This window comes from Bos indicus, chromosome 1, assembly GCF_029378745.1.
Source record: "Bos indicus isolate NIAB-ARS_2022 breed Sahiwal x Tharparkar chromosome 1, NIAB-ARS_B.indTharparkar_mat_pri_1.0, whole genome shotgun sequence".
Lineage (NCBI taxonomy): Eukaryota > Metazoa > Chordata > Mammalia > Artiodactyla > Bovidae > Bos > Bos indicus.
In genome coordinates this window covers 139,288,222-139,316,146 of record NC_091760.1, presented here as the reverse complement: position 1 = coordinate 139,316,146, position 27,925 = coordinate 139,288,222, and the positions used below count along the sequence as shown (strand labels likewise).

Sequence of the window (27,925 nt, the reverse complement as noted above, 5' to 3'; positions counted from 1 at the left end):
ATGGAGGTTATGGAAAGCCTGAAGGACATTTGAAATTATAATAAGTACAAGCTTCATTTAATCCTGGAATAGAGAGAAGTCTTTTTTCCAAGTACTTAAAAATTTATTCTTTGAAAGATATCAGATTGCTTTAATTGTTGAGTGGAAATAATACAATACAGTAAGTATTGAGAATGTTAATTTTACTTTATTACCTTCTTTCTCCCCTTAGTAGGTCTTTCTATATCTTTCTTACTCATTCTTGTCCCTTCCTCCTATCCTTGATACTTAGTTAATGAAAAGACCTTGAATTATTTTTCCTTAGAGATGTAGTAGGCCTGTCACTTAATATAAATCCTCTTCTCTGCCTAAGAACCCTTATTTGAACCTGGGAAGTTTTGGTTACCATTTGTTCTGGAATGCTTCTTTTCTTATTCAGAAGCAGACTTCCTCACTGGGATAGATAGAAGAAAATGTTTCCCATTACAGTATAATGACATAGAAACTTCAAAACACCATTTGATTTGGTAAAGTATTTAAGTGCTTTCATTTACACAAGGGTGGTGCAGTGGTGAAGAATCCACCTGCCAGTGCAGGAGACACAAGGGATGCAGGTTCAATCCCTGAATTGGGAAGATTCCCTTTGAGTGGAAAATGGAAACCCACTCAGGTTTTCTTGCCTGGAAAATTCCATGGACAGAGGAGCCTGGTGGGCTACAGTTTATGGTGTTGAGAAGAGTCAGACACAACTGAGCAGACAAGGGCAGCAGCACTTGAGAATTACCTCAAATAACTAAAATTATCTCATGCATGTAGAAAAATGTCAGAATATGGATTCGTACATATTTTATCCATTCAGCAAATAATATATTAAATATACAGTGTGAATTTAATAGGAGAATACTTTCTACATTTTAACACTTGATGCTATAAAATTGAGAAATACATGCTTTGTGGAGTATTTGGTTAGTTGTGATTGTTTCCCCCCATCTGTTAGCTTTTCAGCACTTCATCAGCACATGTTTTATTTGGCAGTGCTTTGCTTAGGTTGGTTTTGTTTCAGTTAATCCACTTTACATATATAGTTGACCATCTTTAATTCCTTCTGATAACTTCTCTGTCCTATTCATTTTACCTACTACTTGGTACCACAGGCAGGTTTTTGCAACTACTTTGACAGTAGATTGAGGCAACTTTACTGAAAGAGTTGAGCCTTTTTTTTCCCTAGACTTAAATGTGTTGACTGAAGGCATAAGAAAGCTAATGAGGTACATTCTTTTTCTAGACACAGGTTACTATCTTTGATGTAATTAAACTGGCTTATTGGAGTGTTGTGTTGTATGCTGAATATGGTTGTGGTGAATGATTTTCTAAGGCTAGCTGGTTGGTGCAAACATAATTGTGGTTTCGGACTGTGAATTTTAATTCCTCGTAACTAGACTCAGGTACATCTTTATTAATCAAAATAGGAACCATTACAGTCAACACATTTTTGCCAAGGAGAAATAAGTTTGTTTATTCCTGTTGCAAAATGTTGGACTGAGAAATGCCAGGCTAGATGACTCACAGCTAAAATAAAAATTTCCAGGAGAAATATCAGCAATCTCAGGTATGCAGATGATACCATTTTAATGGCAGAAAGTGAAGAGGAACTAAAGAGCCTCTTGATAAGGGTGAAAGAGGAGAGTAAAAAGCTGGTTTAAGATTCAGCATTCAGGGAACTAAGATCATGGCATCCAGTCCCATCACTTCATGGCAAATAGATGGGGGAAAAGGTGGAAACAATGAGAAATTTTCTTTTCTTGGGTTCCAGAATCACTGTGGACTGTGATTGCAGCCATTAAAAGATGTTTGCTCCTTGGTAGAAAATCTATGACAAACCTAGACAGTGTATTAAAAAGCAGAGATATCACTCTGCCAACAAACATTCATGTAGTCAAAGCTATGTTTTTCCAGTAGTCTTGTATAGATGTGAGAGTTGGACCATAAAGAAGGCTGAGCAGGGAAGAACTGATTGTTTTGAATTGTGTGTTGGAGAAAACTGTTGAGAGTCCCTTGGACTGCAAGGAAGTCAAACCAGTCAATCCTAAAGGAAATCAACCCTGAATATTCATTGGAAAGACTGATGTGCTGAAGCTCCAGTACTTTGGTCACCTGATGCAAAGAGCTGACACTTTAGAAAAGACCTTGATGCTGAGAAAAATTGAGAGCACGAGGAGAAGGGGGTGGCAGAGGATGAGATGTTTAGATAGCATCACCGACTCAATGGCCATGAATTTGAGCAAACTCTGGGAAATAGTGAAGGCCAGGGAGATCTGGCATGCTGCAATTCATGGAGTTGCAGAGAGACAGGACTTACTGACTGAACAAGAAAAATGAAAACGTTCCTTTGCATAAAAATCCATGGTTCGGGATTTGACGAACTCTTAGAAAGCATTTTCTGTCTCCTGCTGGTTGTGGAAACGTTTTCTCTGCAAAAAGTTGTCAAGATGCTTGAAGATGTGGTAGTCGGTTGGTGAGAGGTCAGGTGAATATGGCAGATGAGGCAAAACTTTGTAGCCCAGTTCATTCAATTTTTGAAGTGTTGGTTGTGCGATGTGTGCTTGGGCATTGTCATGGAGAATTGGGTGCTTTCTGTTGACCAGTGCCAGCTGCAGGCCTTGGAGTTTTCTGTGCATCTCATGGATTTGCTGAGCATACTTCTCAGATGTAATGGTTTCACCGGGAGTCAGAAAGCTGTAGTGGATCAGACAGGCAGCAGATTATTAGACAGTGACTGTGACCTTTTTTTGGTGGAAGTTTGGCTTTGAGAAGTGCTTTGGAGCTTCTTCTAGGTCTGACCACTGTATTGGTCATTGCCAGTTGTTATGTAAAATCCACTTTTTGTTGCATCTCACAATCCAATAGAGAAATGATTCATTGTTGTTGTATAGAATAAGAGAAGATGACATTTGAAAACAATGATTTTTTTTTTTTTTGATTTGTGGTTAGCTCAAGAGGCACCGATGAACTTTTATTGGATTTTTTTCAGATTCCAGTTTTCTTTACATTCCAAATGACTGTCAAATAGTTGACAGTGAGTTCTTCAGCAACTTCTCATGTAGTTGTAAGAGGATCAGCTTCTATGATCCTCTCGGTTGGTCACTTTCAACTTCCAATGGCCAGCCACTAAGCTCTTCATTTTCAAGGCTCTTGTCTCCTTTGCAAAACTTCTTGAATTACCACTGCACTGTATGTTCATTAGCAATTCCTGGGCCAAATGCATTGTTGATGTTGCTTTATGACCCATTTTGAACTCAAATAAGAAAATCACTTGAATTTGCTTTTTGTCTAACACAAATCCCTAGTTTAAGATACAAAATAAACAACAAATAATGTCACTAACAAGAAAGCATAAAGCAAGAAATGTGCATTAAAATAATGTATAACAATCACTTTTATTAAGAATGTATTCCAATATCAAATGACAAATTATAACAGTACAAAAACTGCAATTACTTTTGTATCAACTTTATATATGAAACAAACTCTTCATTAAAGTGTAAGGGAAACAGAAGACTCCTCAGCCTTGGGATATTAGTAATTTCTCACAATACAGAACTTGGATTTCACTTAGGAAAAAGCAAGCCCAGGACTTCTGCTGTATAATCTTTTTCTTGTGGACGTGGACTGTGGCCAAGGTTGCCACTCAGCATTGTCACCGCTGCAACTCGGGGGTTCCTGTCATAAGTTCTTTGGTTCATATTTTAGCTCTAATTCTTACTTGGGCCTGCAGTAGCATCTTGTCGGTATGTTCAGTGACCTGACTGCTATATAACTTTTTTCCGGTGTTTTTTGGCTGTGTCTTAAGTCAGTTTAGGCTGCTGTAATAAATATGATATACTTGGTGGCTTATACAACAGACAGTTATTTTATTTGTTTCTGAACAGTGGGAAGTCCACAGTCAAGGTCTGGCAGAATTGGGTTGTTGGTGAGGGCTCTCTTTGTCTTTCAGCCTTTCTGCTATATCTTCATATGGTACAAAGAGTGATCTCCATTCGTGTGACAGTGCCCCTGATCCCATTATGTGGGCCTCACCCACGTGACCTTCTCTAACCCTGATCACCTCCCAAGGCCTCATTTCCAGTTACCATCACCTCACATTGGCGTTTAGGGTTTCAACATGAATTTTAGGGGGACAGAATTCAGTCCATAGCAGGCTGAACCTATCTTTTGTAAAACCCCTTTTAAAGAAGATTAATATTGATAACTTAAAGATTTTTGTATTGTGTTTTCTTGCCTGAGTCAGTTTTCCATAGCCAAGGAAAGAGTGAATATGTGTTGGTGGCAGTAACCTTACCAGTATAGGAACCTTAGAATTATTCATGGAGCTGGGATAGTAAAATTTAGAGGAATTGAGTGTATGGACATGTTTTCTAGTTTTTTTACCGAAGGATTTTTATTTTAATTTTTAAATAGTAGTTGAAAAGAGGCATCCTGGCCAGTTAATTGGTGGCTGCCAAAGGATTGGGCTTCCCTGGTTACTCAGATGATAAAGAATCTGCCTGCAATGCAGGAGATTTGGGTTTGATCCCTCAGTAGAGAATATCCCCTGGAGAATGGAATGGCTACCCACTCCAGTATTCTTACCTGGAGAATTCCATGGACACAGGAGCCTGACAGTCTATAGTCCATAACGTCACAAAGAGTCAGACACAACTGAGCAACTAACACTTTTGAGGGATTGGTCTGATAGTGACTTTAGATAAAGCAGTCTTATAGACGGCATGTATTTGTATAGTAGTACATTTTGCCTTTTTGGAAGCATAAAATACTTTTCATAATCTTCCAGGTAAAGTCTGTATCAGTATTTGAATAAGGAATTCTTTGTAAGAGAAAACAATGTAATAGAGGAAAAGCAGGTTACTTTTGACTGTTGAAAATATTTTACCTCTTAGCTGAAAATTTCTAACTAACCCCAAAACGTTGACTGAAATACACCAAGATTTTTCTTTACTTGGAGTTCTGAAAGATCAATTCTGTTGACACTTTCTTTTGTGGCTTATGTGCCACATATCATTCTTTGAAACTGTCCTCACAATCTACACACAGGGTACAGTTGCTACTTCTTTTTTCCCAATCCCAATTTTTGATAGGATGTTTTTCTAAATGTATCGAACTTCTATTAGACAACTACCACTTATGTGGTTGAGAGCCAGAAAGCCATTTTTATGACACTAGATCAGACCTTTCAGATCTGCGCAGAAAGGATATTTCCACAAGGAGTCAAGATTGACTTGGGCCAGGCTTGGAAGTCTAAATGTAGAACCTGCCAGTTGGCATTGCGTAGAGACCCTTTTTACTTCAGGAATCCACGCAGTTTGTTATAGAACAATAGTTTGGCTCACTGAGTAGATTCTGGTGTCTTTAGGGTTGTTCCTCAGTACCCAGGGTGAGTAAAAACCAAAGACAATGAGCGTAATTGAATAAGCACAGACCTCCCTTGGCTACGGTCAGAGGTAGTCTCTGACTGAAACCTCAGTTACGCGTTATGTCCCTTTCTGTAAGGCTCACGTTCTTGGCCGCTCTTTTGTTAAAAACCACTAGCAAGCAGGTTCCTCTGTGTTGGGTAACTCCATTTAGTGGAGCTATCTTTCTATGTCAGAACATCTGACTTCCTCAGTTACTAAGTAAATTCTCCATTTACTCAGTGGAAAACTTGATATTCTGACAAAACAGATTCTGCTTTGATTTGCTTTTCTTTTTCAAAAGAGAATTTTTTCTAACATTTGCTAGCATATTTAGGCAAAATGTTGTCCCTCTCGTCAGAAATCAGTCTGTGTTACGAGGTCATTTTTTTAGCCATTCAACAAATAGTCGAGTACCGTGTATAGACTGCTATTTCAGATTTCAAAGTTCGGAAATGCAAAAGACAGTTTTGTGCCCTTTCTACTGGGAGACACCAACTTGCAAGCAAAGTAATTAAAAGAATAAAATGTGACTTCTTATGTAATGAATTAACTGTGTGAGCTTTCAGGACTGTTTTCTTTCTGTAACATAGAATGGCCCTAGGGGAGTGCATCCTAACTTTTAATATGAGCTGGACTCATCTGGGTTCTGTTTTGGCAGATCTGAGGTGGGGCATTCATAACTAGCTCTTAGTCTGTGCCAAAAGTACTGGTACATCTACCACAGGTAAAAATATATATTTTTAAAAGACAGCTTGATTGACATATATAGTTCACATACCAAACAATTAACACATTTGAAATGTACAATTCAGTAGTTTTCAGAGTTGTACGGCCATTACCACAAAGTGTATAACATTCTCATCATTTCCAAAAGAAAACCCTTACCTTTTAGCATTCACTAGCTTTGTCTCCTTGCCCCAGAGCCTGATAGCTACCAATCTGCTTGTTCTGTTTGAATGCTATGCTATGCTAAGTCACTTCAGTCGTGTCCAAGAATACATGTGCCTGTTATGGACATTTAATGTAAATGGAAGTATACACTGTACAATCTTTTGTGTCTTGCCTCTTTCAGTTAACATAATGTTTTCATTATGCTGTAGCATGTATCAGTACATCACTGCTTTTTATTGTCAAATAATAGTATTCTGTTGTATGACTGTATTACACTATTGTGAATCTATTTACATTTAAAGAATTACTGGTAGAGAAAGACTTTTTTGTGCCTTTTTGCTATTTGTTTTCTATATGTGTTTTATTTTTTTGTTTCTGATTTCCTCCAGTCTCCCCTTTTTAAAATGCTTGATTCACTTAAAATTTTTCTATTTATTTAGCTGCATCAGGTCTTGGTTGCATTGCAGCGTGGGGGCTTCTCTCCAGTTGTGGCGTGTCAGCTCCAGAGCACGTGGGCTCAATATTTGCTGTGGGCCACTCACGAGTTGCAGTGTGTGGCCTTAGTTGCCCTGTGGCACGTGGGATCTTAGTTCCCTTACTGGGGATTGAACCCATGCCCCATGCATTGGAAGGCAGATTCTTACCACTGGACCACCAGGAAAGTCCATGATGCATTGATTCATGTCATTCATTTGTTTATTTTACTTAATCACACAGCATTCTTTATTGTAAATTTCAAATAGAAAATTGGTTCTCATTGATTTTTTGGGGGGTCTTAATTGAAGTAAAATTTGTATATGATGTTTTTTAAGTTTCAGCTGTATATCATTATAATTTGATATCTGTATATACTACAAAATGATCACCACAAAAGGCCTAGCTACCATCCATTACCATACAGTTGACCCCTTCATCCCTTTTGCCCCCTCTCAAACCTCCTTTCCTTCTGTTGACCACTAGTCTGTTCTCTATGAGTTTGAATTTATTTATTTTAGTGTGTGTGTGTGTTAGATTTCATATATGAGTGAAATCATATGCTATTTGTCTATCTCTGTCTTATTTCACTTAATATAATACTCTCAGAGATGATATGCATTGTTGCAAATGACAAATTTCATTTATTTTTATGGCTGAGTAGTAGTCCATTGTGTGTGTATATGTATGTATGTGATCATCTTTATTCACTTACCTATCAGTGACGCTTAATTTTGTTTCCATATCTTGGCTCTTGTAAATAATGATGTAGGGAACACATATGGGTGCATATATCTTTTCAAATTAATGTCTTTTGTATTCTTTGGATAAATACCAACTATGGAATGGTTGAGTTTATATGGTAATTCTATTCTGAATTTTTGAGAAATCTTCATACTGTTTTCCATAGTGCCTGCACCAATTTACGTTCCCAGCAATAGTGTATGAGGGTTCCTTTTTCTCCCAAATCCTTGTCAAGGCTTGTTATTTCTTGTCCTTTTGATAATAGGCATTCTTATAGGTGTGAGGTGATATCTCATTGAGGTTTTGATTTGCATTTCCCTAACAATTATTGAAAAAGCTGGCTTGAAATTCAGCATTAAAAAAACTAAAATCATGGCATCCAGTCTCATCAATGCATGGCAGATAGAAGGGGAAAAAGTGGAAACAGTGACAGATTTTATTTCCTTGGGCTCCAAAATCACTGCAGACAGTGACTACAGCCATAAAATTAAAAGATGCTTGCTCCTTGAAAGGAAAGCTATGACAAACCTAGACAGCTTATTAAAAAGCAGATAACTCACTTTGATGATGAAGGTCCATATAGTCAAAGCTGTGATTTTTTTTTTTTAGTAGTTATGTATGGATATGAGAGTTGGACCATAAAGAAGGCTGAGCACTGAAGAATTGATGCCTTTGAACTATGGTGCTGGAGAAAACTCTTGAGAGTCCTCTGGATTGCAGGGAAATCAAACCAATCAGTCCTAAAGGAAATCAGCCCTTAATATTCATTGGAAGGACTGAAGCTGAATCTCTGATACTTTGGCCACCTGACGCGAAGAGTTGACTTATTGGAAAATACCCTGATACTGGGAAGGATTGAAGACAAACAGAGAAGGGGTTGCCAGAGGATGAGATGGTCAGATAGCATCACTGACTCTATGGCCATGAGTTTGAGCAAACTCTGGGAGAGGGAAGGACAGGGAAGCCTGGTGTGCTGCAGTTCATGGAGTTGCAAAGAGTCAGACTGGACTTAGTGACTGAACAATAGCAGCAGTTAGTGATGATGATCTTTTCATGTGCCTATTGGCCATCAGTATGTCTTCGGGAGACTGTGTATTCAGATCCTTTGTTCATTTATTTTTTATTTTTGTTGTTGTTATTTTTACTGAAATCTTTATTTCTTCACATGGCTTTAAAGTATTTTATTTTATAAATTCTTTCATTTTATCTGGAAGGACTCAGTATTTCTTGTTGACATTTCTATTAGTGATGAATTGTCTTAGCTATTTAAAAAATAGGAATGTGTTAGTTTTTCATTTTTGAAAGATAATTTTGCTGGATATATAATTGTTTGATTTTTTTCCCCCTCAGTGCTTAAATATGTCATTCTACTGGTCCTAGCCTCCATGGTTTCTGATAAGAGATGGGATGTTAATGTTATGAGAGTTCATTGTACATGTTGAATTGCTTTGTTGTTGCTGTTTTCAAAATTCTGTCTATGTCTTTCAGCAGTTTGGTTATAATATCTCTCAGTATAGATGTCTTTGAATTTATCCTGTTTGTTGTGTATTTGTCTTCTTTGACGTGTAAATTCCTGTCTTTCATTCCATTTAGGAAGTTTACATCTAATATTTCTTCAGATATTCTTTCTGCCCATTTCTAGGTTCCTTCCCCACCGCACCCCCCCGCCCCGCCATCTTTTGGGACTCTTAAAATGCTGAAATTGGTACGTTTGATATTGTTCCACAGATACTTATGCTCTGATCATTTTCCTTCATTTTCTTTTTTTCTCTCTGCCTTTCAGACTGGTTAATTTCAATTGTCCTGTCTTCAGATTTGCTCATCCCTGCCCCCCCCCGACCCCCACCACCTTTTTCAGATCTGCTGCTGAACCCCTCTAGTGAAATTTTCATTTATTATACTTTTCAGCATCAGGATTTCTTATTTTGACCACACCACACTGCTTGTGGGATCTTAGTTCCCTGACCAGGGATCAAACCCAGGCCCCTAGCAGTGGAAGTGCAAAGTCCTAACCATCAGATCACCAGGGAATTCCTAGATTTTTTTTTTTTTTTTTACAGTTTTAAAATTTCTTTCTCTATTGATATTCTCTTTTTGTTCATTAATTGCTTTTCTGATTTATTTTAATTCTTCATCCATGGTTTCCTTTTTGAGCACATTTAAGACAGTTGACTTAAGGTTTTTCTAGTAAGTCCAATGTCTGGCCTGCCTCAGGGATAGTTTCTGTCAGTTTAGTATTTCCTGTGAAAGGGCCATACTTTGCTATTTCTTTGTACTTATAATTATTTGTTGAAAAGTAGGTATTTGGGGTATTATGACGTCGTAACTCTGTACATCAGATTTGCTCCTTAGGGTTTGTTTTTGGTTGTTGAGGGCTGCAGCAGTCCACTTTGTTTAGTGACTTTTCCAAATTATTTTTTACAAAGACAAGATTCCTTGTTGTTTGTGGCCCTGAAGTTTCTGTTTTATTATCTTCAGAGTCACCCTTATCCATCTGAAGCCAAAAAACCGGGAGTCGGGGAGGGGGTGCCACTCTCCTGCTCTTTGCAGCTTTTCTCTGAGTTGGGGCACTTCTTCATCACTGAGCTAGGCTGCCTGCCACTCTACCTTCACACACCTTCACCTTCTTCTTGTGACAGACTCAGATCTGTAGGGTCCTCTCAGGTCTTTTCTGGACTTGCTTCTGATTCTGGACATTACACTTTGTCTTCCCTGGTGTACGTGGTGGCCCTTCCAAGCCTTTATTTCTTCAAAGAACTTCTACCTTACTCTCTTCCTTTTCAGTCTTTGGGTGTGTCTGCTATTTTGCTGTGTTCTGTCCTTTGCCTGCTAGCATGTATGTTTAGTTCAGTTCAGTTCAGTTCAGTTCAGTCACTCAGTCGTGTCTGACTCTTTGCGACCCCATGAATCGCAGCACGCCAGGCCTCCCTGTCTGTCACCAACTCCCGGAGTTCACTCAGACTCACGTCTGTCGAGTCAGTGATGCCATTCAGCCATCTCATCCTCTGTCATCCCCTTCTCCTCCTGCCCCCAGTCCCTCCCAGCATCAGGGTCTTTTCCAGTGAGTCAGCTCTTCGCATGAGGTGGCCAAAGTACTGGAGTTTCAGCTTTAGCATCATTCCTTCCAAAGAAATCCCAGGGCTGATCTCCTTCAGAATGGACTGGTTGGATCTCCTTGCAGTCCAAGGGACTCTCAAGAGTCTTCTCCAACACCACAGTTCAAAAACATCAGTTCTTCGGTGCTCGGCCTTCTTCACAGTCCAACTCTCACATCCATACATGACCACAGGAAAAACCATAGCCTTGACTAGATGGACCTTTGTTGGCAAAGTAATGTCTCTGCTTTTGAATATGCTATCTAGGTTGGTCATAACTTTCCTTCCAAGGATTAAGCGTCTTTTAATTTCATGGCTGAAATCACCATCTGCAGTGATTTTGGAGCCCCCAAAAATAAAGTCTGACACTGTTTCCACTATTTCCCCATCTGTTTCCCATGAAGTGATGGGACCAGATGCCATGATCTTCTTTTTCTGAATGTTGAGTTTTAAGCCAACTTTCTCACTCTCCTCTTTCACCTTCATCAAGAGGCTTTTTAGTTCCTCTTCACTTTCTGCCATAAGGCTGGTGTCATCTGCATATCTGAGGTTATTGATATTTCTCCCGACAATCTTGATTCTAGCTTGTGCTTCTTCCAGCCCAGCGTTTCTCATGATGTACTTGCATAGAAGTTAAATAAGCAGGGTGACAATATACAGCCTTGACGTACTCCGCACTGGTCATAGCAAACACCCTTTTCCAACAACACAAGAGAAGACTCTACACATGGACATTACCAGATGGGCAACACTGAAATCAGGTTGATTATATTCTTTGCAGCCAAAGATGGAGAAGCTCTATACAGTCAACAAAAACAAGACCAGGAGCTGACTGTGGCTCAGATCATGAACTTATGTATGTTTAATCTTTGGGCAAATACCGGGAAAGCCACTCTAGCTGGAGTTAGGATGTGAAATAAAGGTCAGCCTCGGTACCAGTCCTTCAGGGAACTGCCAGACAGGTCAGAACACACAACTTACAGTATTTTAGGAATAGGGTCCAGGAAAGAAGCTTCCATCCTCATTGCTGTTGTTGCTTCTCTTGGGAATGGGGACAAGCAGATAGAAAAATAAAAATGCCTTTCCCTAATTGATTTGTTTTTTATTCCAGAGTTCATTCTGTCCATTTTTGCCACCTTATGATTGTTTTAGTGGAGGGACTGGACTGATTGTTTGAGTGTCCTGCTCTACTGTTTTCTATGATGTTATTCATGAATTATAAGTATTTATATTGAATTCCATGTGTTTTTTTGGCAGGTGTTTTGATAAATTGAAATAAGCATGTTGCCCTTCCTTATTGTGATTTGTCACTGAAACTTTGCTTTTAAATTTCTGAATTATTAAACTTACATGCACACTTGTTAAAAAGAGCAGTTTACAAACTTAGGGATTTTAAACTAGCTGTCAAAAGAAATTAAGTTAAAATGTTGGAAAAGGTATATGGTTTATTTGTGGAATGTGGAAACATGCATATTCACTAAAAGCTGTTTGATGTTATCATGTGTGTTTGAGTTTGGAAAAGATGTGTTTTTCTTTAATAGTATTATCATACAACTGAGAAGACAGGTCCATACTTAGAGCAATAAGAGTGTTGGTTCTCTAAGACTTATTATTTAAACTGAAGCTCTGCTTAGTGTTTTGTTGTCTTCTTTTTATAGTTCAGTTGTTAAATAGCATAATGAGCTGAAGAATGCTATTCATTTTAAAATGCTGAAGAGAAAGAGTTTCTTTTTTCCTCATTCAGTTCAGTTCAGTTGCTCAGTCATGTCCAACTCTGTGATCTCTCACCAAGTCACTAGAATTTAATTATATGGGTAGGTTAGAAGTGAGACTTAGTGTCCTTGTTTGGGCTTTCCTTGTAGCTCAGTCGGTAAAGAATCTGCCTTCAGTGCAGGAGACCTGGGTTGGATCCCTGGGTTGGGAAGATCGCCTGGAGAAGGAAATGGCAACCCACTCCAGTATCCTTGCCTGGAAAATCATATAGACAGAGGAGCCTGGTGGACTGCAGTCCATGGGGTCGCAGAGTTGGGCACAACTGAGCCATTAACGTTAACACTAACTAACTTTAAGATTCTCATTGTACGTTGGTGGGAAAGGACTGTTGTAAAAATAGGTTCCCTTTTAAAATTTTGTTCTTTTTAATAATCTTAGTGAAATATCCTATAAATCATTGTTAACTGAATTTAAATTATTAGCAACTTGATCAAGTTGAATCTGTACTCTTAAGTCAAAGTTTGCAAGCATTTACCATAGGATCAAATTCATTTCTTGTAACACTGGGGTGGGTGGACTTTGATTAATAAGCTAGAGCTCCTGAAGAATTTTTAATTATATTTCCTTCATTTGAATAAACAGTAAGAGGAATCTTAATTTTTGACAGCATAAGTAAGAAATTTTATCATGATCAGGCAGTTGCAGATGAAACATTTTGAAAAATACATTTCTGAGGAAAGAAACCCATTTCCAATTGCTTTTAATTCTGGACTCGAGGTGATTAATCTAGCAGCATACAGGACACCAAGATGTTCTTTAGTTTAAGAACTTATTTGTGGCTAGCAGTTGTACTGTATTAACGAATTTTTTTTTAAGCAGTCACTTTTTGCTTTCCAGGAAATCTTTGTGATTTTAGTTAGTATTTACCTTCTTTCTCCCTAATGTTTTATAGGAATAATCTTGATATTTTTATCAACCATTTTAATTCTGTAGATGTTAAATATTCAGATTATGGATTATGTATGCACCTTGATTCTTTTTTACAGTCTGCCTTTTGAACTGTGTTGGGTCTTATTTATATCTCCACCATAGTGCCTGAGGAAGCATAATCAGTTTCCCTTTTAACAACTCTTTTGAAGGTTTTATGTTTGGAGCTGGCTATTTGTTTGATTTCATTTTATCTTAACTTTCTCTCATGAATGCATTGGATAAATGACTCTGATATGTTTGTTTTCAGATGAATTAAATTGTGACTTTGTTAAACTGTAATAATTAGGCTTTCCTGCCTTATTAAGTATTACCCTTCTTAGAAATGATTGCCTTCCCCTCATTCTTTCAAAACTGCTTTCTGTGAAAAGCAGTTGAGAGACTTATTGGTGACTCATAATCACCATTAAGAAAAAGTACCTTGTCCTTTTTCTTGTTCAGCAGACAGTTGAGAGTTATGCTATATTGTATGATTTAGACAAATTTCATTGATAATGTATTGTTAATATTTTTAAGTTTTACAAATTTATAATTATATAAGGAAAAAGATAAGGGCCCAAAGCTCCCTTCTCTTCCACATTAGTTTGTATACTAAGACAGGGCTGTTGTATAAAAAATTACATGGCCTCTTTTCTGTAGAAAAATCTGATTTGAATTAAGATTCTTACTCTCTTAAATGATTATAGCACTGCTAAGGCTGACACAGAAGAGCTGGGTCCCTGACATAGTCAGTAAAGCCATACTTCCTGCCTCTTTAAAAATACAAATCATTTTTATACTCCTTGTCCCTACAGACACCCACCTAATGCTGGTACTTATTCTTGTTTAAGATTTACATTTAACGTAAAAAGTCTTCAGTGGAAAAACGTAAATTTCACTTTTCTCACAGAGAAAGGAGTTCTTTCTATAACTTGTATACAAGTTTCTGTTTCTTATTAAGTATTAAGTTTTTCTGATTAAAAGCTCAGAAAATTACAAGCATTAATGATTTTAGTAACAAGTATTAATGAGGAGCTTGCTAAACAAAGAAAACTTTTTCTTTTGATTTGGGATTTAGAAAAATCATTAATTTGTCAATGTTTAGGTTTCATCTCCACAGCTTACTAGCTGTATGATGTTGGAGGAGGCCTTAATCCTTCAACAAGTCTGAAAAATAGGGATACTACTACATTGGACTTCCCTGGTGGCTCAGACGGTAAAGTGTCTGTCTGTGATGCGGGAGACCCAGGTTTGATCCCTGGGTTGGAAAGATCCCTTGGAGAAGGAAATGGCCATCCACTCCAGTACTATTGCCTGGAAAATCCCATGGACAGAGGAGCCTGGTAGGCTACAGTCCATGGGTTGCAAAGAGTTGGACATGACTGAGCGACTTCACGTTCACGTTCACTACATTGGAAGGACCGATGCTGAAGCCGAAACTCCGATACTTTGGCCACCTGATGCAAAGAACCAACCCATTGGAAAAGACCCTGATGCTGGGAAAGATTGAAGGCAGGAGGAGAAGGGGATGACAGAGGATGAGATGGTTGGATGGCATCACTGACACGATGGACATGAGTTTGAGTAGGCTCTGGGACTTGGTGACGGACAGGGAAGCCTGGTGTGCTACAGTCCATGGGGTCGCAAAGAGTTGGATGCGACTGAGCAACTGAACTGAACTACTAGCGCTTGCCTCATTGGAGTTGCTAGTATCTAAGTAACTGTGGTTTACTTGGTATAAGTATGTTGCTTGGTGCCTACCAGAGAGTGAGCAACAAAGTGTCAGCTGACTATTTTTAGTGTTAGTATCATCTTTAAAGAAAAAGACCTAACTTTTTTCTTAGTGTCTTAGTCACTCAGTTGTGTCTGACTCTGACCCCATGGACCTTAACCTGCCAGGCTCCTTTGTCCATGGGATTCTTCAACCAAGAATGCTGGAGTGGGCTGCTATGCCGTCCTCCAGGAGATCTTCCCTACCTGGGGATTGAACTCAACGTCTCTTACTTCTCTTGCATTGGCAGGCGGGTTCTTTACCTTTAGTGCCACCTGGGCAGCCCTACTTTTTTCTTTCTTATTAATAAAGCATGAAAAATCAGACAATCCTAAGATTAATTTGGGAAGAAAAGTCAAATGTGTTCTTTTAATTTAAAAAATAGAAATAAAAAGTCCATTACCTTTTAGCATGGCAGGTGTTTTTTTTATTTGTAGTTGAGGTGAAGTAATGAACCCAAATTTGGGGCTTCCCTGTTGGCTCAGATGGTAAAGAATACGCCTGCAACTCAAGAGACCTGAGTTTGATCCCTGGGTCAGGAAGATCCCCTGGAGAAGGGAATTAGGACTCTGCAAAAGGCTCATCTGCTTTGAGAGCTTTTCTCTACCTAAAGTGTCACTCTCCATTTTTACTATGTTATTTTCCCCCACTATCTGGCATTATATTATATACACTTGTTTATTTTTTCAAATCATTTTCCCATTAGATTAAAAGCTGAAGACAGGACCTTTGTTTTGTTTACTGCTGATTCCCATTGGATGTGATATAGTACAGGGGGTGGGACATTATAAGCATTAGTAAACAACTTTTTAAATGAATAAGTCAAAGTTTTATTATGTAGATGGGGGGAAAGAATCCATGAACTCAATTTTTAATAATTATTTTCCATGAGATTTTTTTAAGGTATTTATGCTCATAACAAAATGACTCATTTAAAAAGATGAGATTTATTCCCCTTCCCCACCCTCTGAGAAAAGAAAAACACAGGGTTTAAATTTAGAATGTGACTTCCCAGGGGACTCAGTGGTAAGAATCTGTGTGCCAGTGCAGGAGTTGAAAGAGATATAGGTTTGATCCCTGGATTGGGAAGATCCCCTGGAGTAGGAAATAACAACTGGCAAAATTTCATGGACAGAGGAGCCTGGCAGACTATAGTCCATAGGATCACAGACAGTTGGACACGATTGAGCACACAAATTTAGAGTACTTTGTACATAGTATGAATTTTGTCAATCAGGAGGCCTGATTCAGAACACCAGCTCAGTTGATAATAGCAGTGAGACTGCACAATCATCTAATTGCTCTGAATTCATTTTCTTATCTTGTTTTTTTTCTTGGATCTGACTCAGTATCTGGTACATAGTTAAGGTAGTCGGTAAACGTTGGTTGGGTGAATGAATGAGTAAAATCATGAACCAGGTTGTAGTTTTCTGGAGATTGTCCTACTGATCGTTGAACAAGAGCTTCATCAGAGATGTTTGCTGCTACTGTTGCTGCTAAGTCGCTTCAGTCATGTCTGACTCTGTGTGACCTCATATACGGCAGCCCACCAGGCTCCTTCATCCCTGGGATTCTCCAGGCAAGAATACTGGAGTGGGTTGCCATTTCCCTTCTCCATCAGAGATGTTTGGGAAACACTATTCTATTGATTCTCAAGCTTGAGCTTGCATCAGAATTATGTGGAGGGTGTATAAAGGCAGTCTGTTAGGTTCACGCTCCCAACTGTCTGTGGTAGGGCAGTAAATGCCTTAATAAGCTCTGAGGTGTTAGAGGTGTTGCTGGTTCTGCTAAGGTCACTCTTCCACAATCCCTGCTATATCTATATTCCTTTTGAGGTGATTGACACTGATGCATTGCAAGTTTTGAGAAACAGTACCATAAGGGAAGCTGTTTACCTCTTAATACAGTGTTTCTAAAACTTACTTAACCATAGTACTCCTCCCTTGTGTGTATGTGTAAATATGTGTGTGTTGGTTTAATCAATGATCATCTGTCTATAACATTATACACAATGCCTATTAACATCCTTAGAATTATTGTTCTGTGGGCCATACTCATAAACAGAGCCAGGTCACATCTGCAGTATTTTCCACATATAAAATGATGTTTGTTTTTTTCATGCTTGGGTAGGTGAATTCTTAATTGTGTTAGAAGTGCAGCCCTCAGTATTGAACCCTGTTGCAGAGTTGGATGATGATATGATATTCATGATCTGTTTGGAAACACTTATGTGCATTTTTGATTCTTGCTGACATAAATTTAAAATAAATGTTAGGGATATATAGCAAGAATTCATGAATATTAAACCCAAATTGTGAAAACATTTATTTATTTTTAGTTATAGTTATATTTCTTTTTAGTTATATTTAGTTATATTTCTCTTCTGTTACAGTTGGTTTAAACCTGCCAAATCCATTTTCAGGACTTTAGGATAGGGCAAAATTAGGAAATAATTTTAGAAAACTCCTGAGGGTTGAGTCTTCTCTAGATCAGATCAGATCAGTCGCTCAGTCGTGTCCGACTCTTTGCGACCCCATGAATCGCAGCACGCCAGGCCTCCCTGTCCATCACCAACTCCTGGAGTTCACTCAGACTCAACGTCCGTCGAGTCAGTGATGCCATCCAGCCATCTCATCCTCTATCGTCCCCTTGTCCTCCTGCCCCCAATCCCTCCCAGCATCAGAGTCTTTTCCAATGAGTCCACTCTTTGCATGAGGTGGCCAAAGTACTGGAGTTTCAGCTTTAGCATCATTCCTTCCAAAGAAATCCCAGGGCTGATCTCCTTCAGAATGGACTGGTTGGATCTCCTTGCAGTCCAAGTCTAGATAGAGATTGTTTTAGCTAGTGTCTCCTTAGCCCTACTTGTATTTTGAAGTTCAGGCTAATTTTGTCTCATGGGTCTGTCAACCTTGCAAGTCAGAATTTTTTTGACTTAGCTTCATTTTTAAATATGATTGTTGAGTAATGGATATGGTAAAAGTTTTGGGTAATTTGTAACGGGGAGGATATTTGCAGAAGAAATGGTGATTACAGACTCCTTAGATTTTAATTTTAGCAGAAGGAGTTTTCAGACTTGAACTGACTAGAGTGCTTTATGTTCCCCAAGGCTGTGGATCTTTCTGTTGATGAGTCCAGCTTGACAGGAGAGACAACACCTTGTTCTAAGGTGACAGCTCCTCAGCCGGCTGCTACTAATGGAGATCTTGCATCAAGAAGTAACATTGCCTTCATGGGAACACTGGTCAGATGTGGCAAAGCAAAGGTAAATTTCCATTCTTGTTTTGAAGATAACAGTTCCTTCATTTTCAACCATTTTCTCAGTTCTTTTTTTGGCTAATTTTACGTGGATCTTTAAAAAATATACGAGGAAGAAACAGCAGAATTGAACATAGTCCTTGACAGCTCTTTGTGCAACTAAGGGTAAGCTGTGTCCCTGAGATAAAATACAACCATAGTTCTTCCATTTACCAGGCAATTTTTTTTTTTTTTTTTAGATAGAAACAGTGGCTTATGGATATGTTCACCATTGGTTGAATAAAATTTCAATTTAGTTGATATGGTACTAGCTATAATATTCTGACTGTGTATCATTCAGCTACTGATTTCAAATATTTTATTTACTGGATTCTGTGTTGTGCTGTGCTTAGTCGCTCAGTTGTGTCTGACTCTTTGTGACCCCACAGACTATAGCCCGCCAGGTTCCTCTATCAATGGGGATTCTCCAGGCAGAAATACTGGAGTTAGTTGCCATGCCCTCCTCCCGGGGATCTTCCCAACTCAGGGATTGAACCCAGACCTGTTGTACTGCAGGCAGTTATTCTTTACAATCTGAGCCACCAGGGAAGCCCAAGAATACTGGAGTGGGTAGTCTATCCCTCCTCCAGGGAATCTTCCCAACCCAGGAATCTAACTGGGGTCTCTTGCGTTAAAGGCAGATTTTTTACCAGCTGAGCTACCAGGGAAGCCCTTACTGGATTCTAATATTACACAAATATAAAAGGCTTTATTCACTAGTATTTGTTGGGGAAACATTAAATGTTTGAGTAATAAGAAAGGTTCAAATTTCAGAAATATTAATATAGACCGGAAAATGGACCTCAGAACTGAGTCATTGATAAGTTTAATGAGGTGTTTGTTTTTAGGGATCTATGGTAACCTTGGAAGTAAATTTCCAAAGGCAATCCTGGGTATATTATGTCAGACATGTTGACTTATGGGTAGCTTTGGAGAAAAGAAATGAAGGGGTTTTGTTTTCATTTGAGAAAGGTGATTCCATCTGAATGTAAATACGATTTCTTGTTTTTTCCTTTAGGGTATTGTCATTGGAACAGGAGAAAATTCTGAATTCGGAGAAGTTTTTAAAATGATGCAAGCAGAAGAAGTGAGTATTTAGTTTATGTTTTGGTTTCAAATCTGAAATATTCTCCGTTTTAAGTAGGGGAAAACAGAACATTGGAGGATTATTTTATTACTTTCAAAAGTAGTATTTTATTCAGAATATCAGTTGTCTGTGCTTAAAAGCATAATTGGAAGGCTTGTAATTGGAAGGGCTTGAATTAATATTGTTAATATTCTGAAACATTCTGATATTTATTCATTGTTTACAGGAGAAAAAGATTTATGGCCAGTTATTTATAAGGCTAATTATTTTTACCAATTACTTTTATCATATGAATTTTAAAGATTAGTTTAAAATCTTTATATTCTAAAGCACAACTAAATAGTATAGTTGTGCTTTAGAATATATCTTCTGCCAAAATTCCCAGCTTGACATAATTGCAGGTATCTGGAGAAAAAAATGATTGCAAAGTGAAATAAATAACTTGTACGATATCCTTGTTTAAGGTTATTGAAAAGCAGTTCTTTCATTTAAAATATCTCCTTATATATAAAAAAGAAAGTGCATTCTACAGTATCATTTTCTCAGGTAACCTTCTGAGATTCCCGGATGTGATGCAGTGTGTAAAATCATCTCAACCTTGGCAGTAGAGGGATTGCCAGAGACCAGGGACCCAGCAGGATAAAAAGATCGGTTACAAGCATGTTTGTGGATCTAGAAAGGAAAAAGTAGAAAAGTGAGGAGCAGCTGATGATATTAAAATCCTGGGGAAGCTGCTAGGGAGAATAGATTTTCTCCAAAGAGGCACAGAGAGCACAGACCTTTTCAAATAAACAGGTTTTTAAAAGTCTAGGCCTCTAGGCCTCCCACTTTCCTCGCTGAAGGAGTCGTGCATGTCATGAGTGTGTGAAGCACTTAGAGGCCCTGGCACATAGTAAAGCTGACTAAATTTAGGTAATTGTGGTGACACTCTTCTCCAATTTGTCAAGGCACCAAAAACCCCTCTGCAGAAGAGCATGGACCTCTTAGGAAAACAACTTTCCTTTTACTCCTTTGGTATAATAGGTAAGAGAAGAGTGAGTATGTATATCTCATAATATTTACTTAGGTTTTCTTTTTTGAGTGGGAAGTGGGAGTTAGGTACATACTTAAAAAATCCATTAATTCATTCATGTGTTAAGCTACTATTACTTTTTTTAAACTGTTAAACTAATCCCTAGCCATTGTCCTTTTCTACAAAGATAGAAGTCTGTAATTCCTATAATCAAAGAACCTTTCTATAAACATTTTAGTATGTCTTTCTAGTCTTCAATAAAATATGATAGTATTGTGTTACGACTGCTTTTCTTTTTTGTTTCGTGCATCCCATCATAAACATCTTGTCATTAAATAGATGCTCACCTTAAGCAAATTTAAAGATTGTGTAGTATTATGAGTGTATGTATACACGTGTAAAAAGTCAGCACTCTTTTTAGATGTTTGTGTAGGTCTTTAAAACTTTTAAAAATTGTATAAGTGATTGTTCAGTGCAGATATCTTGTTATAAACTGCTCTTATTTCCTTAGGATAAATTCCTGAAAGTGATATTATTGGGTCAAAGAGTGGTGGTTTTGTAATTTTTGGCATGTTTTTAAAGGCTTTTCTTTGCTGTTGCCAAATAATACCCTACCTCAACAAAAAAAGTGTCTCTCTTCCAGCACTGTTGCCGACTTTTTTGTTTATTTCAAAATTTATTATTTGAGAAACTGAGCACTTTGTCATATATATCTTACAACTTTTTTATTTTATTCTATTTTATGAACTGCCAGTCTGTTTCTTTTGTGGCTTAAGCCTTAGATTGGTCACACCTCTTTGTATAATTAGGATATAATCCTTTTGTTGTTTAAGTTAGAAATACGTTTTTTTTTCTTGATTTTTAAGTTGCTTTTGAGGGCTGTATAATAAACTTGGTAGGGAGGGGAGAGATGTGTGTAATGAAACACTCTCTTGCCTGAGATTCTGATCACACCATCCTACTGATAATCTCTGCAGTTAGGTTTCTGTGTTCCATTCATAAAGGCTTTTCCAACCCCCTGTGGGAAAATGTTTATGTTTCTTTAAACATCACTCTTAATTTTTGACACTTAATTTTACTATTTTATTTAGAATTTATTTTAGTATAAGATTTAGGGTAGAGTTAGTACTCTTTTACTAAAAATTTATTTATCCTGGTACCAGAAGTTCTATATTCCATTCTTTATTCATGGAGTTGAAATGACATCTTTATTATAGCATTAAACACATCAATTTTGGAGTCTTTTTCTTTAATTCTTCCACGATGTTATTTTCATTTTTCTTGCTAACTTTAAAAATAATGCAATTTTAGCTGTACAGTTGCAATAAAATAATTCTTTAAGTATTAATTCTGTTGATCCATTTTTCATTATTGTAAGCAAAGTAAAAAGTGGGAAGGTTGTTTTGTTCATTTGTTTAAATGGTGTGTCTCATAGCTCCCTTCATTTGGTTCTGCTGTTTATTTTTTAGAATTTATAGTCAGTTTGATAAATTGAAAGGAAGTTTAGCCAATTAAACCTTTCCAGTTTATGTAACACTTTACCATGAAACCACCTCAAATTTTTTGAAAAAAATTTTTCAGCTTTTTGATTCCATGGTTCTAATATAATGCATTGGACATATATTTTCTTGTTAGTATGAAATAGGAGAAGGGTCAAGATCAAAATCAAGGGTCAGCAGACTTTTTGGTAAAGGGACAGATTGTAAATATTTCAGCCTTTGGTTCATACTTTCAGTGATGGAAATACTCAGCTCTTTTGTCAGCACAAAAGCAACCACAACACAAATGGATATGGCTGTGTTCCAAAAAATTATCTACAAAAACACATAGGAGGGGCACAGATTGTAGTTTGTTTGACCCTGGTGTAATTCATCAGACATAATTCCTTTTATCAGGGTAGTATTTGGGATGGGATCTGAGAAGATCACAATCTGGATCATTATTTTTGTAATTGCAGAAAGATGAAGGAAATCTTGTTTTAAATGTACATGTTGATCTAGAATACAAAGTTACTTTGTTTTATTAAGACTCTGATGCTGTGTTTTTCCTCACAAAACCAGTGGTACATCCCTTCCCCTCACTTTCTTTTTCAAAGATAAAGATTGAAAAATATAGTAAAGAATCAGTTGTTTCGTATATGTTAATTGCTTTTTAACTTTCAAATACTGCAAAGTTAATAATTTTTAAATGTTAATTGCTGTTTTAGCTGTCTTGCATCATCTCTGGGCTGAGTCCTAAATACTTCTTGGTTTGCAGTACAAATTTAATGTGTAGTATCTGGGTATTGAGTTATGAGAAGTAAAGTTCTAGGGTTTATTTTTTGCAAACCTCACAGTTAATAGAAAACCTACATGTATGCGCTGCCTTCTTTTTTTCCCCCATTGTACAAAAATACTGGTAATGTTCTCTTATATTGGGAACTTTCAGATATTATTACTTTAAAGGATGGGTGGCAGCAAAAGGTAAAACTGTAGGTGTGTGCATGCATACACAGCTTTAACCTTAATATTAATTTAATCTTCCCTCCTTAATGGAGTTTTATAAAATCTTGCAACTGTGATCTGATAAACTTTCCCTTTTATATCAAGGAACTTTTGCTGCCCTCAGTTTGTTGTTCTATCCCTTGTATGCTCAGGTGATTTTATATAAAAGGGAAAAATAGCTGTTTGATTCTGTTATAGGTATCATCATGTTGGTTGGCTGGTTGCTAGGAAAAGACATATTGGAAATGTTTACTATTAGTGTAAGGTAAGTTCTAATGGTTTGTTTATAATTTGAAGTCTTTTGCCTCTCATTTTTTTTGTTTGGCATAGCTTATATTTCATTATGGGTTTTATATGAGCACATAAGAGTATATTAAGTGTACTTAAATAGTTCAGAATTCATATATTGAAATGAGCTATAGGAAAATGAAAACCTACATGTATACAGTGGAGAAACTCCACACTACATATCTGGTATTACCAACCAAATATTGCATTTTTAAACTTAGACAATCAAGGATCACCAAACTGAAATCTAGGAGCATGAGAAAGAAAGACCACAATATGGAAACTGAATAATCAACTCAGAGGAAAACCAAATATGCAGGAATAGAAGAAAAATTGAAAATGAACAGAAAAGTATTCATATTTTCAGAGATTTGCGAAGAGATTGCATTCGTGACAGACAAATTGTTTTAGAAAAGGATCACAGGACCCACATTTTTTTTCTTTTTTAGTTATTAAGTTTATGATTTTTAAGAGGCATCCCTGGTGGTCCAGTCGTTAAGACTTTGCCTTCTAGTGCAGGAGGTATGAGTTTGATCCCTGGTTGGGTGGCTGAGATCCCACATGCCTTTTGGCCAAAAAACCAGAAGAGAAACAGTAGAAGCAATATAGAACAAATTCAATAAGACTTTAGAAATGGTCTACATAAAAAAAAAATCTTAAAAAGATTATGATTACTGAAATTAAAAACTCAGCTTAAAAATTGTAAGTCAAAATGGTCTCCCCAAAATAGAATAAAATGTCCAAAACAGAGGAGATAAAAGTGTCAACGAGAATAATTCAATACATGCCATATCTCAGTAAAAGGAGTTTTAAAAAGAGATAAGAAATTATATAAGAAATGAAGCAAGACATGAATCTTTATACATCGAAGGGATCCTCCAGATGCCAAGCAGGAGGACCAAAACTCCAGCTTAGAAACATCATTGTGAAAGTCAAGAAAACAGGTCAGGTCGTGTGTAAAGGAAGGAAAATTTGACTTGTATCATACTTCTCATTAGCAACTGCAGTTTCCATCACAGGGTGTTTTTAGTCTCCACTAAGACTTCACCTCACAAGACTTTCCTAGGTCATACCTGGTACCTGTGTCCTGAACACCACAGGGCAACTTCCTCTTCTGAGAGTGTTCCTGCAGCAGTCCCTGCAGCAGTTCAAACAAGCAGACGAGATGACCATGTGAGGGCCGGAGCTGTCCTGGGTTAAAATGCCTCATATTCTGTAGGAACCATCATCTCTGGAAACACACACTTTCCAGGATGCCTGATAGGACCATGTCCAGTTATGAGATTCACCACAATCGGGAAACCCAAAGCTATGGCTTCCTATAAGATAATTATAATTTTTCCAATCCATAGATAATTTATTGGTCAGGAGATCCTTTTATCATAAGCAGTAATTTATTGGTCAGGAGATCCTTTTATCATAAGCAGTGTTGCCTAGCAACATAGTTGCTATACTGTCACCACTAAGGGAACAAAGCTAGAGATTTAACCAAATAGAGAAGGGAAAAAGGATTTTTTAAAAACCTTCATCCACAGCCAATTTGAATTAAAGGAGAAGAAAGTGGGGCAGTACAATTAAAACATGGGGGAATTGATTTTAAATCTATAAATCTAGGACTAGCGAAAGTATCAATTCAGGGTAAGCAAGTAGTCAGAAAATATATTCCTTACCTACTCCTGTATGAATTCTAGAAAATCAAGAGTGTAAGAAAGGAAGACAATGTTGTATAGGGTGTAAGAAAAAGTGGGACTCACTCAGTCCTCTATGGAGAAATTCTGGATGACAGCTCTGTGATAGGTCTAGCAAGTAATAGTTAGGCTTTTAGAATAAAAACCAGTGGATTAAAAAAAAAAATCAAATGGAGTACAAGGAATAACTAGGATGAATAAGTTAAAAGATATTTGTGATAGAGTGAAGGAGTATAGTTTTTCCTTGGAGGAGTAAAAATGCAACTTGAAATTCTTGGCTTCAATATATGTAAAAAAGCATTGGGTTAAATATAAAATGAATTTAAAATTGGGCATGAATTTTATTAATCATTGGCATATCATCTGTTGGACTCATGTTTTTTTAGAGTATTTTTTAAAGAGTACTTCATGAAGATTAACGCATCATTACTTTTATTCCTACCTCAGGGTCCTCCAAGAGATCAAACATTTAAACCATTTTTTAATAGAATAAAACTCATTCTATTTCACAATGACCATATGGGTCTATTGCATTTTTATAAATTTTAAAATACACATGGGATCTTTAGTGACTTTATTTTTCCTGTGTCTTGAAATATCTTGCTTTCTTGTTACCCTAACAGTAATTTTAACAAGTATTTCCAACTGTGCTAAAAATGAGTAAAACAATGAGAAAGCAGAAGAATAAATAGCTTTTAAAACTACTGTCCAACTCTTTGTGACCCCATGGACTGTATAGTCCAAGCCAGAATATTAGAATGGGTAGCCTTTCCCTTCTTCAGGGGATCTTCCCAACCCAGGGATCTAACCTAGGTCTCCCACATTACAGGTGTATTCTTTACCAGCTGAACGACAAGGGAAGCCCTAGAATACTGAAGTGGGTAGCCTGTCCCTTCTGTAATAATAAATCATTATTATTATTTTATCCTTCAATTATCTTATTATTTTGCCCATAGTATTATATTGTTATTTAAAAAGGTATAAAAGGAGTCTGGGGATAAAATTTGGGGGGTTTTCTTGCATTCATTAAACAAATTTGAGAAATTGAGTTTTTTTTTTTTTTTTTTTACCATAATGACAAGAATTGACAGAAGAGTTTTCATAATTATTACACAAACCAGAAGATGAATGCAAAGCAGCAACCACTCTAAGCTATAATGATGAAGGTGAAATTGAATCATTATAAAATGAAATCTCAGAACCAAACCCTTGGATGATGATACTCTAGATTTTCTCAAACTCCTGAATTAATGACTAAACTTTTTTTTTTTTTTTCACCTGCACTGTGTGGCTTGTGGGATCTTAGTTTCCTGACCAGAGATTAAACCTGGGCCATGGCAGTGAAAGCGCTGTGTCCTAATTCACTGGACCACCAGGGAATTCACTGAACTGCTTTATTTTTAAGGATAAAAGGAGAAGGACAGACATTCTCTTATAGGTAATCATTCTGTAGCAAGGAATTTGTCATGTAGTATTGTGTTACAAAGAAGATGACTCTCCTAAAAGTTATGAGTCATCAGCATTTTCAGAAGTGTTACATTTTAGAGAGAGATGCAAACAGAGGAACCAGAACTGATAAACCTATGACCTGTTAAAAATGGTTTTTAAATTTGAAATCACTATTTTGTAAGGTAAATGTGTTCTAGGTTTATTCGTGACAGTTCATGAGCAGTTGCATTCAAAGGACATGATCCAGTTCAGATATATATACTTTCAAATCCAAGAGTATAGTTTGGGGTTAAAATCCAAATAAAAATTTATGAAGTTTTTCGTAATCTATTCTGTTCCTTTGTAAGTTATTTATAAAATGATTTAAATACAAAAGAATGAGAAGGTCCATTGGATCTAAGTTATAAATGATGATAGCTGTCTTTGCTGATACAGTGAGAGTTAATGGAAGCATAAGTAAATAAGATTCTATTTGTACTTAGAGGTTCAAAAGAGAAAATGAAGTATTAATGATGACACATATTTCTAGGTTATACAGTGTGCGTACTATTCAGCCAGTAATTATAAATATTATTTATTGGATTTTAGCTTTTAGAATCAACGTATAAAAAATTGATGATGGCTGTAGAACATGGTGTAATGATAGGCAAGTTAAAAGTGTGAAAGTGAAGTCGCTCAGTCGTGTCCAACTCTTTGCGACCCCGTGGACTGTAGCCTACCAGGTTCCTCTGTCCATGGGATTTTTCAGGCAAGAATACTAGAGTGGGTTGCCATTTCCTTCTCCAGATCTTCCTGACCAGGGATAGAATCTGGGTCTCCCGCATTGTAGGCAGACATTTTACCATCTGAGCCACCAGGGAAGTCCATTGGCAGGTTGGTATAAACCCCTGACAGGGTTTCTGCCATAAGCCATATGAGGTCACCACGGAACCGCTGAGCAGGGCTCCTCATTTGCTTCGCACAGAGTGTGCCATTCATTCACACAAGCACACTGTAGAGTTAGTAAAGTACAGCAGAAAACATGTTTGTTAGGAGAATAAAGAACTAGAGCTCCAAACCACCTTACCTTGTCCTGAGGAATCTCAGACAAGCCCTCAAGATGAAAGGTTGCTGCTGAACCACAAAAGACACCGGGATTCTTGGCCTTCGGAGGAGAAGAATTGAATCTGGGGCTGGTGACCAGGCTTGATTGCTCAGAGCTTTTGTGTAATAAAGTTTTATTAGAGTATAAAAGAGAGAGAGAAAGCTTCTGACACAGACATCAGAAGGGGGCAGAAACAAGTTAGATCATGCTAAAGAAAAAGTTGGTAATAGAAATTGAGCAGTAGAGGTGGGTGCAGGGAGCAGTGTTAGAGTGAAGGATGGATGTGTACCTACCTGTCCTCATCTGTGCCAGAGTCAGGGGGTAATACCGGGAATGGGACAAGTGGAGTTTTAATTTTAATTTTTTTTTTTTAATATTATGAAGAGAAATAAGTAATTTTTTGTTGTGATAAAATGCACATACCAGTAAAATACTCCCTTTTAAAGTATGCAGTACA

General features: G+C 37.3%; 1 protein-coding gene across 4 annotated transcripts in view; it reads left to right on the top strand.

Annotated features, from left to right (window-relative positions):
- The window catches only part of ATP2C1 (ATPase secretory pathway Ca2+ transporting 1), a 154,229-nt gene that overhangs the window by 91,094 nt on the left and 35,210 nt on the right, over window positions 1–27,925 (top strand). For all 4 annotated transcript variants that reach the window (XM_070794818.1, XM_070794805.1, XM_070794823.1 and 1 more), the window contains 4 exons: window positions 18,190–18,345; window positions 19,396–19,464; window positions 20,412–20,487; window positions 23,158–23,224. In XM_070794818.1, coding sequence (XP_070650919.1) covers window positions 18,190–18,345; window positions 19,396–19,464; window positions 20,412–20,487; window positions 23,158–23,224 — 368 coding nt within the window. The remainder of the gene's footprint in view (window positions 1–18,189; window positions 18,346–19,395; window positions 19,465–20,411; window positions 20,488–23,157; window positions 23,225–27,925) is intronic.